Raw genomic sequence first — 13,603 nt, 5'->3', positions numbered from 1 at the left:
GGACAAAATTCCATCTCCCCTTGGGGGATGAAAGGCTCTTCCAGGTTTTGCGGTATCTCGGGCCATTTTTAAGGGCATACCTGAATCAGTCAGAGTTTCAGCCAAAAAATATGTTTATAAAGGAAACATTTATAGCTGTGTCAGCAAAGTTAGAGGGATTAGCAAGAGATGCTGAGATGCTCAAAGACTGGCAATAGTGAAAAACTACCACTAGGCTTACTGGGAAGGCAGAAGTAGTAGTGTTACCAGAACCCAGTGAGAGCTAGAGCCTTTCAGGAAGCATTTCTAGGAGATTTGTAGGGGGAGGGACATAGTCATTGCCAAAATTGCAACATGAGGCAGGGAAGGGGCAAGCAAAACATACCAACCTCTCTTTCCTCCCACTTTATGATCTCCTACTTGCACATCCCATTGGCTGAAGGAGACAGAATGCAGAAAAAAAACCAAATGAATCAACCCATGCAGGCCAGTTTCTTGGGGCACAGAGCAGAGCAGAAAGATCTGGAGATGCAAAGGAGAATAACCACCACATTCACTAACTCTTGCTTTACAAATTGGGAGCACACCATTAATGGAGTGCTCAGTTGGATAAGACATCTGAATAAACCAACCCATAATGTGGTTATTTCATTCAGTCTTCGTGTCCTATAGCAAAATGAGCAGTAGTCAAAATAGCAGCTTCCAAAAAAGCAGAAATGTACCAGTATACAAAGTCTGATCCAGGAGCTGGGGTGTGACACTCAGAATAGATCCCACAATACTTTGTTTCCTGGTCTCTGTGTACCTTGGGGCTGAGTCATAACAGTTGGTAATATAATATTACTGGTTTTCAAACTTAACTGTGGACATTGGTTAAGATTTTTAAACTACTAGGTAGTTTAGCCATACCATAGAATGGGTAGCTCATAAACAATATGAGTTTATTTCTCACAGTTCTGGAGGCTAGGAAGTTTAGCTCAAGGGAGTCTGAGATCAAGGTACTGGTAAGTTCATTGCCTAGTGAGAGTCCTCTTTCTGGTTCAGAGACTGCCAGCTTCTCACTATCTCCTCACATGGTGGAAGAGGAAAGGGAGCTCTCCAGGATCTCTTTTATAAAGCCACTAATCCTATTCATGAGAGCTGCACTCTCATTGAATTTAAAATTCAATTCCTCAGGCCCACTAGCCACATTTCAAGTGCTCAGTAGCCATATCTGGCTGGTGGCTACCATATTGGGCAGTGCAAATTTAAAACATTTCCATCATAATGGAAATTTCTATTGTATAGCACTGGTGCAATGACAAAACCCCTAAGCTAAGTGGGCTGGGGCTCAAGACAATGAGACATGGAGTAGAAAGCAGGAAACTAAGCCACACAAACTGGGCACTCATGTTGAGGAAAAGGAATAGCTGTAGAGGACACAGAGGCATTCAGTACAGGAAGACATATTTGAGCCCCCTGCCAGTATGCTGATTTAGTCAGCATTGACTCTGGCTCTGTATGGATGGAGCCAGCAGCCTAGAGGGGCTGGAGAGGGCCAAAAAGGAATAGGAAGAACCAGAACCCATCATTGTGACACTAAAGACCTCTATGAAGGTGCTTATAGGTTGATGCTCATTTTATTGACTTCTGAGCCACACTCCTGGGCAAGGTGATGTCCACTCTGAACAATACAAGCCTGGAGCTATGTCAGGTGACAAAGGACTGTCTAGCTCTAGTTCTCTAGCAGGCTCAGCTCCAGGGCCCCCAAAATAGAACCTAGCTGGCACAAGAGCACAAGAGGTCCTATTACATGGAGCCAGGCTAAGCGTATAGCCAGGCTAAGATGCCACGAGGGTTCAATGGATCAATAGAGAGACATTTGTAATCCTGAACTACTTACTCAGTTTAATCTAGAGCATTTGAAGGTTTTACCATGTGGTGGGTGAAGAGTGCCTTTTTTGGAGATAAATCCGTGAAAAAAAGCCAGAATGGATATTTCTTGAGAGAGGTAGAACGGTGTATTTGTTTCCTAGGTAACAAAGTACCACAGATTGGGGTAAACAACAGAAGTTTATTCTCTAACAGTTTGGGAGGTTGGAAGTCCAAGATCAAAATGTTGCCAGAGTTTGTTCCTCCTGAGGGCAATAGGGAGAATCTTTTCCATGCCTGTCTCCTGGCTCCTGGGGATTTGCTGGCAACCTTTGATGTTGCTTAGATTCTCCAGTCTCTTCCTTCATGTTCACAGGATATCTCCATGTATGTTTGTCTGTGTCCAAATTTATTCTTTTATAAAAGACCAGTTGTATTAGATCAGGGTTTACCCTAATCTAGTACAACCTCCTCCTCATTTAACAAATTTCTTCTATAACAATCCTATTCCAAATAAGGTCACATTCTGAGGTACTGATGATTAAGACTTCAACATATGAATTTTGAGGGGTATTATTCAACCCATAACAAATGGTACAGAAGAAAGAACATATATTTTGGAGTCAGACGGACTGGGTTTGAACCTTGCTTTTGCCACTGCTTTTCCAATGCAGTTTGATTTTATTATCTGCACAATAAGGATGATATATTTAACAGATTCATTTGTAAAGTGATAAATCTGTGGTAAAATGAAGCACTTTTATGTATCACCAGTTAAGAAAAGATGCTTCCAATTAAACAATGGCATATCATCAATTATAACATGCCTCTCGAGTTTAAATATGCTAAAGTGTGAAATAAAATTATGTTTTAAAATCAATGAAGGTAAAGACTAAAGATGACATATAGAGTGCCTTCTGTGGAAAGATAAGAAGGTATACAATAAAGGTGCATCACTTTTGTACCTCACCCCTTCCTTTGCCTGAGTAGAAAAGTTATTATCACCATTGGTCATCACCCAACTTGCCATCCACTTCAGGACCGAATAAAATAATTTACTGGGCAGGGGTCAAAAGGATTCTCTAAGGAGGTGGCTTTTGGGAAGGGTGTTACCCCCACAAAATTTTTATGATTGCTTCAAATAGGAGGTGTCTTCCAGCATTTCTCTCTAGAGGACCCCACTATTTATTCCTTTGTTGGCTAACAATTACATTCATGCAGATGGTTCTGAGAACCAGAGAACCTCGGAGAAGTTTGTTTTTTTAGTTGAGGGTGAAGGTTGGATTACTAGGGGACACCACTAGCTTTAGGGCACGTGTAAGTCTGCGTTGATCAGGACTCATGTCTCCAATGTCAGATAGGTAGCATCCAGCGACGTCACCCCCTCAGTGACAACTCCAAACACCTCTCCACATTTCCAAGTGCCTCCAGGAAAGTGAGTGTTATCCCCAGTGAGAAACCCTAAGCTAAACGAACGTGTCCAGGTGGGAGGTCAGCTTCTGCCTGGTATTTTACGATAGAGGGAAGCAAAAGCTGCCAAATATCAAGCATATCTTCAGTTTTAGAAACTGATGAGCAGGCACACCCCATCCATGCGGTAGGCCAGCCAGGCAACCAGGAATGATGCGACCCCAGAATATAGACATATCTTAAAAAATGGCACCAGTAAACTCAAGTTTCTACATGTGACTCTTTATATAACCAGTAAAATGTTGAAGAGTTCTAGTCCTATCAAAGTAGAGAATATACTTAAACTGAAAATAAAAGCCACATCTCACAGCATCATCCTATCATCTCTGTTGAGTGCTTTGTGTTTGTTGCAGCTATAGGGCAAGCCACCAGTGCTGCAGCCAGTCACTTGAAATCAGCAGCCGCTAGCAGCTGAAATCCTGAAATTGAATAACACTATTTCTGATGGCTCAGTGATTTATTTTTATTACCTAAATTTTATGTGGTTTAATACATCCCCTTGGTAGTTATGTGGTTTGAAAAAAGATAATAAATCCTTTCTTTTCTTCCAACCGTCACTAAGTAAATATTGAGGAAATATTTAAGGAATATCAGTTTGAAGGAAAAATTTATTATAAGCTTGCCAGAGTTGGGGTGGAGGGAATCCTGCGTCTCTCTCTGGCTCATGATGTCTTTCTTCACCAGTACCTGTTATCTTTGGGATAAGGGCCTGTACTTCTCCAGAAACCTTAGACCACTCAATGACTGGCATTAGTTTTGTCTCCTGGCTTTACCTTCCCCCCACTAATATCATCACATTGCTTAGTCCTCACATCCCTCACATCTTTTCCAGCCCTTGGAAGCCCAAGGGAGTAGACAGCCATTCTGTGCATAGTCTTGAACCATTTCATGATGACATTTGTTCCCTACACAATCCAGTCCCTATGGATGATGTTCAGGGCCCCCATTATACCTTTAATATGCCCAGCGGATAAACCAATCTGCAGAGGCACAACCACAACGTCACTCACTGAATTTCCCTACCACCTCCACATTTTACATTTGTCATCTAGTGTGTGCATTACTCTGAGCAACATGGTTTAGGTGGAAAAACTTCAAGTTTTCATGACTGTATAACATAAAGGTAAAACACACAGACTCAGGAGCTTGACTACCTAGGTTCAAATCCTACCTTTTGCAAGCTGTGTGAAATTGGGAAAGTTACAGAGTCTCTCTACCTCCTGGTAAGAGGGGATTATAACAGTACTTACTTCATAATGTTCTCATAAGGATGAAAAGAGAGTGCCTGTCAAATGATTTCAACAGATATTTCATCGGAGAAGATATATAGATGGCAGAGGCTCCTGGGTTGGTCAGTCGGTTAAGTGTCCAACTTTGGCTCAGGTAATGATCTCACTGTCCATGGGTTTGAGCCCTGTATCGGACTCTGTGCTGACACCTTGGAGTCTGGAGCCTGCTACAGATTCTGTATCTCTCTTGTCTCTGCCCCTCCCTCACTCACACTCTGTCTCTCTCTCTCAAAGATATATAAACATTAAAAAATTTTAAGAAGGATAAATAGATGGCAAATAAGCATATAAAAAGATGTTGATCATTAGTTATTATGAACATGCAAATTTACATCACAATGAGATACCACTGCACACCTATTAAAATTTTTTAAATTAAACATACACCTATGTCAATACTATGTATTTACCCAAAAGAAGAAATATATGTCCATACAAATGCTTGTACATGAATAAGTAAGGCAGTATAATAGCCAAACTGGAAACAATCCAATTGGACATCAGTGGAATATTACTCAGCAATAAAAAAGATGAACTATTGATGTACATAATAATGAATAAATCTCAGAATAATTATACTGAATGAAAGAATAAGACAAAAAAGACTATATACCATAATATAAGCTTATCGAGGATACAAACTGATCTATCATAACAGAAAGCAGATGGGTAGTTTCTTGGGAATGGGTAGGGGGAGAGATGGGAGGAAAGAGTTATGGAGGGGCATGAGGACACTTGAAGGGGTAATGGCTATGTTCACTATCTTGATTGTGATCATGGTTTCACAAGTATGTACATATATCAGAACTTATTGAATTGCATGATTTAAATAGATGTGATTTATTATATGTCAACTGAACCTGAGTAATGCATTTTTAAAGTACCTTTGGGGTGCCTGGGTGGCTTAGTCAGTTAAGTGTCCAACTTCACTCAAGTCACAGTCTCATGGTTTGTGAGTTCGAGCCCCACATCAGGGTCTCTGCTCTCAGCAGAACCTGCTTCAGATCCTCTGTCCCCCTTTCTCTCTGCCCCTCCCCTGTTTGTGCTCTATATCTCTCAAAAATAAAAGAAAATTTTTTAAAAAATTTTAAAAAGTAGATACCTTGACACAACATGCCTTTTATAACTATTAACTATTATACACTTCAACGTTATACTGAAAAATGTTTTAGATGAAAAATTTTTTAATGTTTATTTATTCTGTGTGTGTGTGTGAGAGAGAGAGAGGCAGAGAGAGAGAGGGAGAGAGAGAACCCCAAGCAGGCTCCATGCTCAGCATAGAGCCTGATGCAAAGCTCAATCCCACAAACTGTGAGATCATGACCTGAGCCAAGATCAAGTGTTGGACACTCAATCAACTGAGCCACCCAGGCACCCCTAGATGAAATTTTTAAAAGCATCTCAGCAAAAGCAGTACTTGATCATTGATTCTATTGCCATCATACCATAACCTAGCCACATTTTTCATTTCTTTCAAGGAATTCTCATGAGGAAACTTGAATTAAGGAAAATAGTCCAGGCTTTGAGGTCCAAAGGCATGAGTTCAGGTGCTCATTCTATCATCCAGTACCATGTGCTGGTATTTGTCCTTGACTTTTCTCATTTTTGAGATAGTACAAAGTTACATCACATGATTGCTATAAGAATCAAATAAAAAACTGGATGTAAGCATGTTCTGCAAATTATAAAGCAGCATGAATATATCAGTAGTTATAACTAGGGAGGAAAGGAGATAAGCAGAATTTTTGAAGACTGGGTAACAGGACCAGCAAGATTAAAATAAACCTTGACAAAAAAAAAAATCTCACACAAGAGCAAGGGATAGACCCTACATCTCCGTAATTTCCTTACTCTGATATTACCGCATCAGAATTGACTGTGACACTTTTAAAACTGCAGATTTCTAGGTCCCACCCTATACTTGCTTAGTCAAAATCACCAATGGTAGAGAATAGGAACCAGAGTTTAAAAAAAAAAAAAAAAGGCTGCCTGGTTGATTCTAACCCAGCTGGTAGCACCAATCAGTGGATGGTCTTTTGGAAAACAGTCACCTTGATCTAGATGCCTTTCAATGAGGAACATGAGCTATCCTAGGCTCTATTGCTCAGATTAAGCCTCACTTCAGTCTCCAGAAAAGATAATGCATCTCCCTTAATGACTATGAATGGAGAAAGTTTTGAAACATCTTCTAAATATGCATTTAGTATTGCAAGCTCTTCCTCTACCTCATCCTCCTTCTTCTCCTGAGCTCCTCTATGCTTTTAGGATTCTTACTGGCTCTGAGATTGTCTTTGGAAATTATCTGTATTGGTAATACAATTGTGTATTTCTTAGTTTATTTCCAACCAATCATTTCCCTCAAAAAAACAAGTCATTCCATGTTGCATGTTGGCAGCTTGCCTTGGATAGACTGTCTGAAGTGTGTGTCTTGATGCCAACATGAACTTTATATCTACGTGGAATCACCACATGAAGATCAAGAAGTGAGAAGAAAAGCAGCAGAATCAGTGCACATTAGCCCTTTGTGCCATCTGGGGTGGTTAAAGCAGAGGAACAAAGATTAGAACTGGGTGGAATTTCCAGTCTCCTATCTCTTATCATCTCAACCTGCCTAGGACTCTATTCTTCCATCCACAAGGAGAGAAGATTCCTTTTCTGTGTCTTGAGGATGTCAAATCCACCTATAAGCTAGTTCTTGGGGATTATTTCAAAATTCTCTATCAAAAGGCACCACATGAATGTAATGAAAATTCTTATATGGCTCATTATTCTGTGAATTTGGACCAGACATTGCAAAAACACCTCTAGGGCTCAGACAAGGAAACTCACTTAGGGAGAATAGCTTGGAAACTGGAGAGTGAGTGCCCCATCTGAATGAGGCAGTCCCCAATTGTTGCCATGTAAATGTGGCCCCAGGGTGGCAGACATTCTGATTTTTTTCCAAAGGTGGTGGGGGGGGGGGGGAAGAAAAATAGTCCCTTCTATGGGACTATTCTATTTTATCTGTAATTGCCTTTTATGTTGCCAAATTAAGGGAATAGTACTTTTATAAAAAATATTTTTAAAGCTTTTTATTTATTTATTTTGAGAGAGAAAGAAGTGCGAGTTGGAGAGGGGCAGAAAGAGAGGGAGAGAGAATCCCAAGCAGGTTCTGCACTGTCAGCACAGGGCTCGATGTGGGGCTTGATGTAAGGCTCAAACCCACGAACCGTGAGATCATGATGTGAGCTGAAGTCAGATGCTTAACCAACTAAGCCACCCAGGCACCCCAAGGGAAAAATAATTTTAAATGGGACTAATAAAACAGTTCCCAAGTCAGCTTGAACTTGCAGACTGCTTGTTTGTGACCTCTGACTTACACTATTATTCAAAACAATGATTTCTTAACAACTGAAAAAAAATATGCCAGTACAGTAAATCCTTGTACCTATACAATCAACCAATGACATATTAAGTCCTGTTCTGCAGAATGAACATTATATAAAAATCTAAAATCCAGCTCAAATAGAAACTGAGCTTTAAGCAGAAGACAGAGTAGTCAAATAACCATTGGTCTGCCTAGTCAACAATAGGTTGGGATTTGGTTTCCTATCTGTTGGACAGGGACATGACCAGTATCACATTCTCCTTCTCACAACCTGGATTGTCCATCCCATCAAGAAGAGCAGGTGAGGGGCGCCTGAGTGGCTCAGTCGGTTAAGTGGCCGACTTCGGCTCAGGTCATGATCTCATGGTCTGTGAGTTCGAGCCCCACGTCGGGCTCTGTGCTGACAGCTCAGAGCCTGGAGCCTGTTTCAGATTCTGTGTCTCCCTCTCTCTCTGCCCCTCCCCTGTTCATGCTCTGTCTCTCTCTGTCTCAAAAATAAATAAATGTTAAAAAATAAAAAATAAAAAGAAGAGCAGGTGATGTTCTTTATAGGACAACTCTCTCACACACAGGGCCCATAGGGAGGGCTGGAGCCAGGGTCAAAATACTGAATGCAAGAATGTCAAGGGAGGCTGCAGCAAGTATTGAATTTTTTCTTTGCTTGATAACATGTATGTGCATGATACAGTCAAACACCACCTTCCCTTCATTTTTTTTCTTTGAGAGACTATTTCCCTGTACCGTAATAAAAATGCAGGAAATGGTTTCCCCAATTTGTGCTAATGAATGACACTTGGGAAGTATCCAATAGACCATGTTTCTATTTGAAAGCTGAAAGTACATGTAGGCTCCTGTTGATCTGTAAAATATGAGTAATGGATATTTCCAGTTGAGAAATACTGTAAGATCTTGGGTTAACTGTAATTTGGTCCTTTAAGACTTCCCAGGATATAAATGGTATTGTAAATGGTATTTTTACATGTGCTGGACATAGAAGAAAAGAACCTTAGTGGTAAGGGTGCCAGCAAAAACAGCATACCCGGAGAGTTTCATCTAAAGTGTTAAATTCTTTTTAGAGGGACTCTTTCTAGGGACATGGGCAAGTACAAGGGAGCCAACTAAGGACGGTGAGGCTCACTGGGGATAGCAACAGCAGAAAGTCATTAGCACCCCTTAGTCTGAAGGGTCAAGACAGGGAGGGGTGATTGTGTTACCAGAACCCAGCAAAAGCTCCCTCCTTCTACTAGCAGAATCTCTGTGTGCAGAGGCATGGTGTGCTGCCAGCACCTCTCTATCCTCCCACCCTCTGATCTCCTGCCAAGTCTTGCCTTTGGATGTCTCAAAGCAGAACCTACAGGGTAATAGAGCCCAATCAATTCCACCCATAGAGGTCAACGTCCAGAGGCAAGAGTAGGGTGGACAGTGGCAAATACAGATCTGGGAGAGAGGGGCAAATAAAGAGTTATTATCACAGAAGACAAGGGGAATCATAACTCACGGAATGTTAGAGCAAGAAGAGGCTTTTCATCTTCAAATCCTCACTTTGTTGATGAGGAAACTAAGGCCCAGGGAATTAAAATGACTGAGTAACCATTATAAACCCAATAAAGGTATACTTGAGACCAAAGGCAGTCATCTTCATATCCATTCTCATGGCCTTCCCACTTCATTATTCTAGGACTCAGGAGTTATAAAACTAATGTTAGGGTAAGATTAGTTAAAATGAGGTACCTGCATGGTCATTTGCCATTATTGTGCCCATCAGACTTCACTGATCTCTTACAGATTTCTTTCCTCCTGAGCCCAAATGTGCCTTCAGACTCTTTCTCATCCTAAGGCTCCAGGAAGCCACCAATAATTGATCCATCTTGTTGCCTTATTACACCCAACAGTATAGCATGCTCTAATCTTTAAATACAAAGCTTCAGATTATGCTAATAAGATTTCCCTCCTTGACACATGGCTCATTCTCTGATGGTGCTTCCTTGTGTGCTTTCAAACTGCTTCACTCTGGTGACTTGATGGAGGGCATTTATGTTTTGGAAGAAGGAGAATCACCATAAGATTATTTCACCTAAAGGGTAATAATAAAAAGCCCTAATCCCTGGTGTTTTTTCTCTTCTCTCCTTGCAGGTTGACAGAACAGAGGTGATTCGCACCTGCATAAACCCGGTGTATTCAAAACTGTTCACTGTGGACTTTTACTTTGAAGAGGTGCAGCGCCTGCGGTTTGAAGTTCATGACATCAGCAGCAACCATAACGGGCTGAAGGAGGCCGACTTCCTGGGTGGCATGGAGTGCACGCTCGGCCAGGTGGGTCCACAGAGGGCCCTTCCCACTCCTTGCCTCCTTGGGGCCTCTCTTCCTCCCCTTTTTCCTGTCTCCTCTGCTTTATTTCTCCCTTTGATTTTATTTTCCTTTTACACGTAGCATTTTAGGAGTTCCCATTCACTGCAATACCCATTATAGTTAACTTTATATTTACATAGGGATGATGCAGCGAATATGTGAAGACTTACTTATTTTGCAAAATTAACTGTTTTCTCTTTTGAATTCCTTCATTCTGTCAGTTATTTCACAACTATTTACTGGGCACTTTCTACACTCTGATTGTGTGTGCTATATATAGTCTTATGCTGTGACATTATAAATTTCCATCTTCCAACTCAACTATGAGAACCCCGATGCAGGGAGTACTGCTCATGTACATGTATTCCAAGCTTTTGGTGCCAAAATGGCCCAAGAAAGGGGATAAATAGCTTTTGGTGCATGAATAAATGCTTTTACTTAATCCTCACAATTATGTGAAATAAACATTATTATATCCATTTATAAATGAGAAAACTAAGACTCAGAGCAGTTAGGCCTAAAGCCTCACACTGATAAGTGGCAGAACTAAAACTCCAACCAGGTTGGTCTCACCATAAACTCCGTAACTTTACATCAGGACACTTTTACTTTTCCCTTCCCTACTGCCATGCCCAGAACTTTAGTAGGTTCTGAGGGGAGGTCTAAATGAAGAAATAGCCCTTGTGTGGAGGAAGTGGACATTCTAATTGGAGAAGGCACACTACATACACCTAAAAGTAATTCATGATGCAGCTTAAGCCATAATGAGACAAAATATCCTGGGCTATATTCATAGGGTTGTAGGCCTTCAGGAAGGGAGAGCTTTCTGCTTGGTAGAATCACAGAGGCATTGTGGATTCAAACATTGAAAAAATTTGGTCCATAGATGTAAGAAGGAGGAGGAAGGCCTTTCAAGTAAGAAATCAATACAAACAAGGCCTAGAGGTCAGAACAACCAGGGCAGGGGTAAGGGCAGAGGAGACCCAGTTTCACTGAATCAAGCTCAGATGCTGATTTACTACAAAACTAGTGAAGCTTGAACTTCAGAGCCCCTCACTTGGGTAAACTGCTTCCAAGGCTCTATGTGACATTTTTATTTGTAGTCATGTACTTTTTTCTGAAAGGATTCCAAACTATATAAACCTCAACCCTCACAAAACCTGCATCAATCCCATGCAGAGGCAAGGGTGTGGTTTACGGTTTAGTAAGGAAGATTCTGCCTGGCAAAGAGGTGACGAGCCTGCATGTTTATTTGTTTTTACCATGCCTCATGCCACTTATCACTAATTTCTCCATTGTGAGCACTGAGTGACAAAATAAATAATGTCCTCGTGTACCTTTTTCAGCAAATATAGTGATTACTTTCATAAGATTGTTCCTTGTTCCTTTAATGAAAGCCAAAAGCCCAATGTAGATGAAGGCAGAGAAGGACTCTGGGATATTCTCCATAAATATAATCTCTCTCATGACTTTTGAAAAGAATTGATGGTAGATAGTTCCAGAGTCTTGCCAGGTACAATGCCTAATAAGTAGTAGGCATTGAATGAATGAATGAATGAATGAATGAATGAATGATTTCAGGTAGAATTCTGTAATATATAAATAAAATACAATGATTTAAATGGCATATCTTATAGATATAAATGAGCCACTCCACGATTCTCTCTGAGATTATGTACATCCCCTCATGTATAAAAGTTAGATTCTTCCCTAAGAAACAAATGTAGATCAATGTAGGAGTCATGTGAATCAAAGATCTTTTTCATCCAAAGATTTAATCATTTTGTCCATGTGAATAACCCTCAAACTTACATCTTTAGTCTGTCACAACCCTCATCTTTCCAGCAGCCAGTAAGTCCTTGACCCTCCACTCTGTGTCAGCGGTGTAGTGTTGAGCTAAAAACATTGTCCCTACACTCAAGCAGCTCACAGTCTAGCTGGGAATAAAGGTGGGAAGCAAGTAATTAATTAAATTATGCAAATAATGAATTAAGTTACAGCCATTATAATTATTGCTAAGGAGAACTATTAGAAGAGGAGGAGAGCAAAACTGAGAGAATGGTGTCAGGTGGAGAGGAGATCAAAGAAGGATTCCAAGGGGAAGTGACATTTACACTGAGACTTAAAGGGAGAGTAAGCGGATCAGGTGAGAAGAAAGAGGAAACATGTTCCAAGCAGATGAGAAAACTATATACAAAGCCTCTGGATTCAGGAAGAAGTTTGGCATATGGTACATAGTAGCTTCATTTGGGTTTCCCACAAAGCTAACTCTGAGATATGAAGTCAAAGGAGGTGAAGGAGATGCCATAGCAGAGTGAAAAAGTGAGACAGGAAAAGGAAGGCAGCCTGTAATAGTGTTGTCAAGCCATCCACCACTGTGGCCAACCGGAGCTTAATTCTGCTGGGGAAATTCTGGAAACCAGTGTAGAACAGATACCACTGAGTTATCTCACCCCATAGGTGAGGAACAGGGGCATTTATATTCTTGGGGATACATATATATATATATATATATATATATATATATATATATATGTATAGTTCATCATATATGTATATATATATGTATAGTTCATCAGTTATTGAGGGCTTTTTCCAGGGTGGGAACATCCATCCTCCAGTATTTCTGGCTTATTTCACAGGCTGCAAAACAGGTTCCAAAGATCCCAAGAAGCTTACAAGCAAAGAAATGCAGGTGCTGGTGGTCAGAAGTCAATGGTGTGCACTGAAGTCATAGAGCCTGAGTATATGAGCAGGGCATCATATCAGCTGTCTACCCAAAAGCCAGTCACTCCACCCTTTAAGCCATCAGGTCCTGATCATTTTCTACCATGTGGCTGTGCGGACAATAGCCCTATCCCTAGCTCGAGGGCGAATGCTGAGTATTATCAGCCAATCATATGAATCCCATTCCCTTTTGCCAGAGATTGGTTTAGAGGTGGGCTGGTGGCCAGTTCTAATCAATAAAACATGACAGTTTTTTCTTGGAAAGGTTTTTTAGCCTAACGAGAGAGAGAGAGAGAGAGAGAGAGAGAGAGAGACAGAGGGAGAGAGAGAGAGAAGGAGACACCCAACACCCACATATGAAGAGTCTCTGCCTGTCATTCTTGGAACTACTGCAGCCACTTTGTAGCAGGGATGAGGATGAGAGCACCCCTAAGGGGAAGTCAGAGCCAAAACAGGTGGAGGCACTGGCTGACATTCTGCACATGGAGCCCACCTTGTCTGTGGACTCCTTATTATAAGATAATAAAGTTTCCTGGGATGGGATTTTCCATTCCTTGAGCTGAAAGCATCA

General features: G+C 41.0%; 1 protein-coding gene across 1 annotated transcript in view; it reads left to right on the top strand.

Annotated features, from left to right (window-relative positions):
- The window catches only part of CPNE4 (copine 4), a 493,405-nt gene that overhangs the window by 318,733 nt on the left and 161,069 nt on the right, over positions 1-13,603 (top strand). The window contains exon 3 of the mRNA XM_047100293.1: positions 10,090-10,269. Within this exon, the coding sequence (XP_046956249.1) occupies positions 10,090-10,269 (180 nt within the window). The remainder of the gene's footprint in view (positions 1-10,089; positions 10,270-13,603) is intronic.

Source organism: Lynx rufus, unplaced genomic scaffold, assembly GCF_022079265.1.
Source record: "Lynx rufus isolate CCGP_SWC_20201006 ecotype Redwood Valley unplaced genomic scaffold, mLynRuf1.p SCAF_5, whole genome shotgun sequence".
Taxonomy (NCBI): Eukaryota; Metazoa; Chordata; class Mammalia; order Carnivora; family Felidae; genus Lynx; species Lynx rufus.
This window is presented reverse-complemented; position numbering and strand designations above follow the sequence as displayed.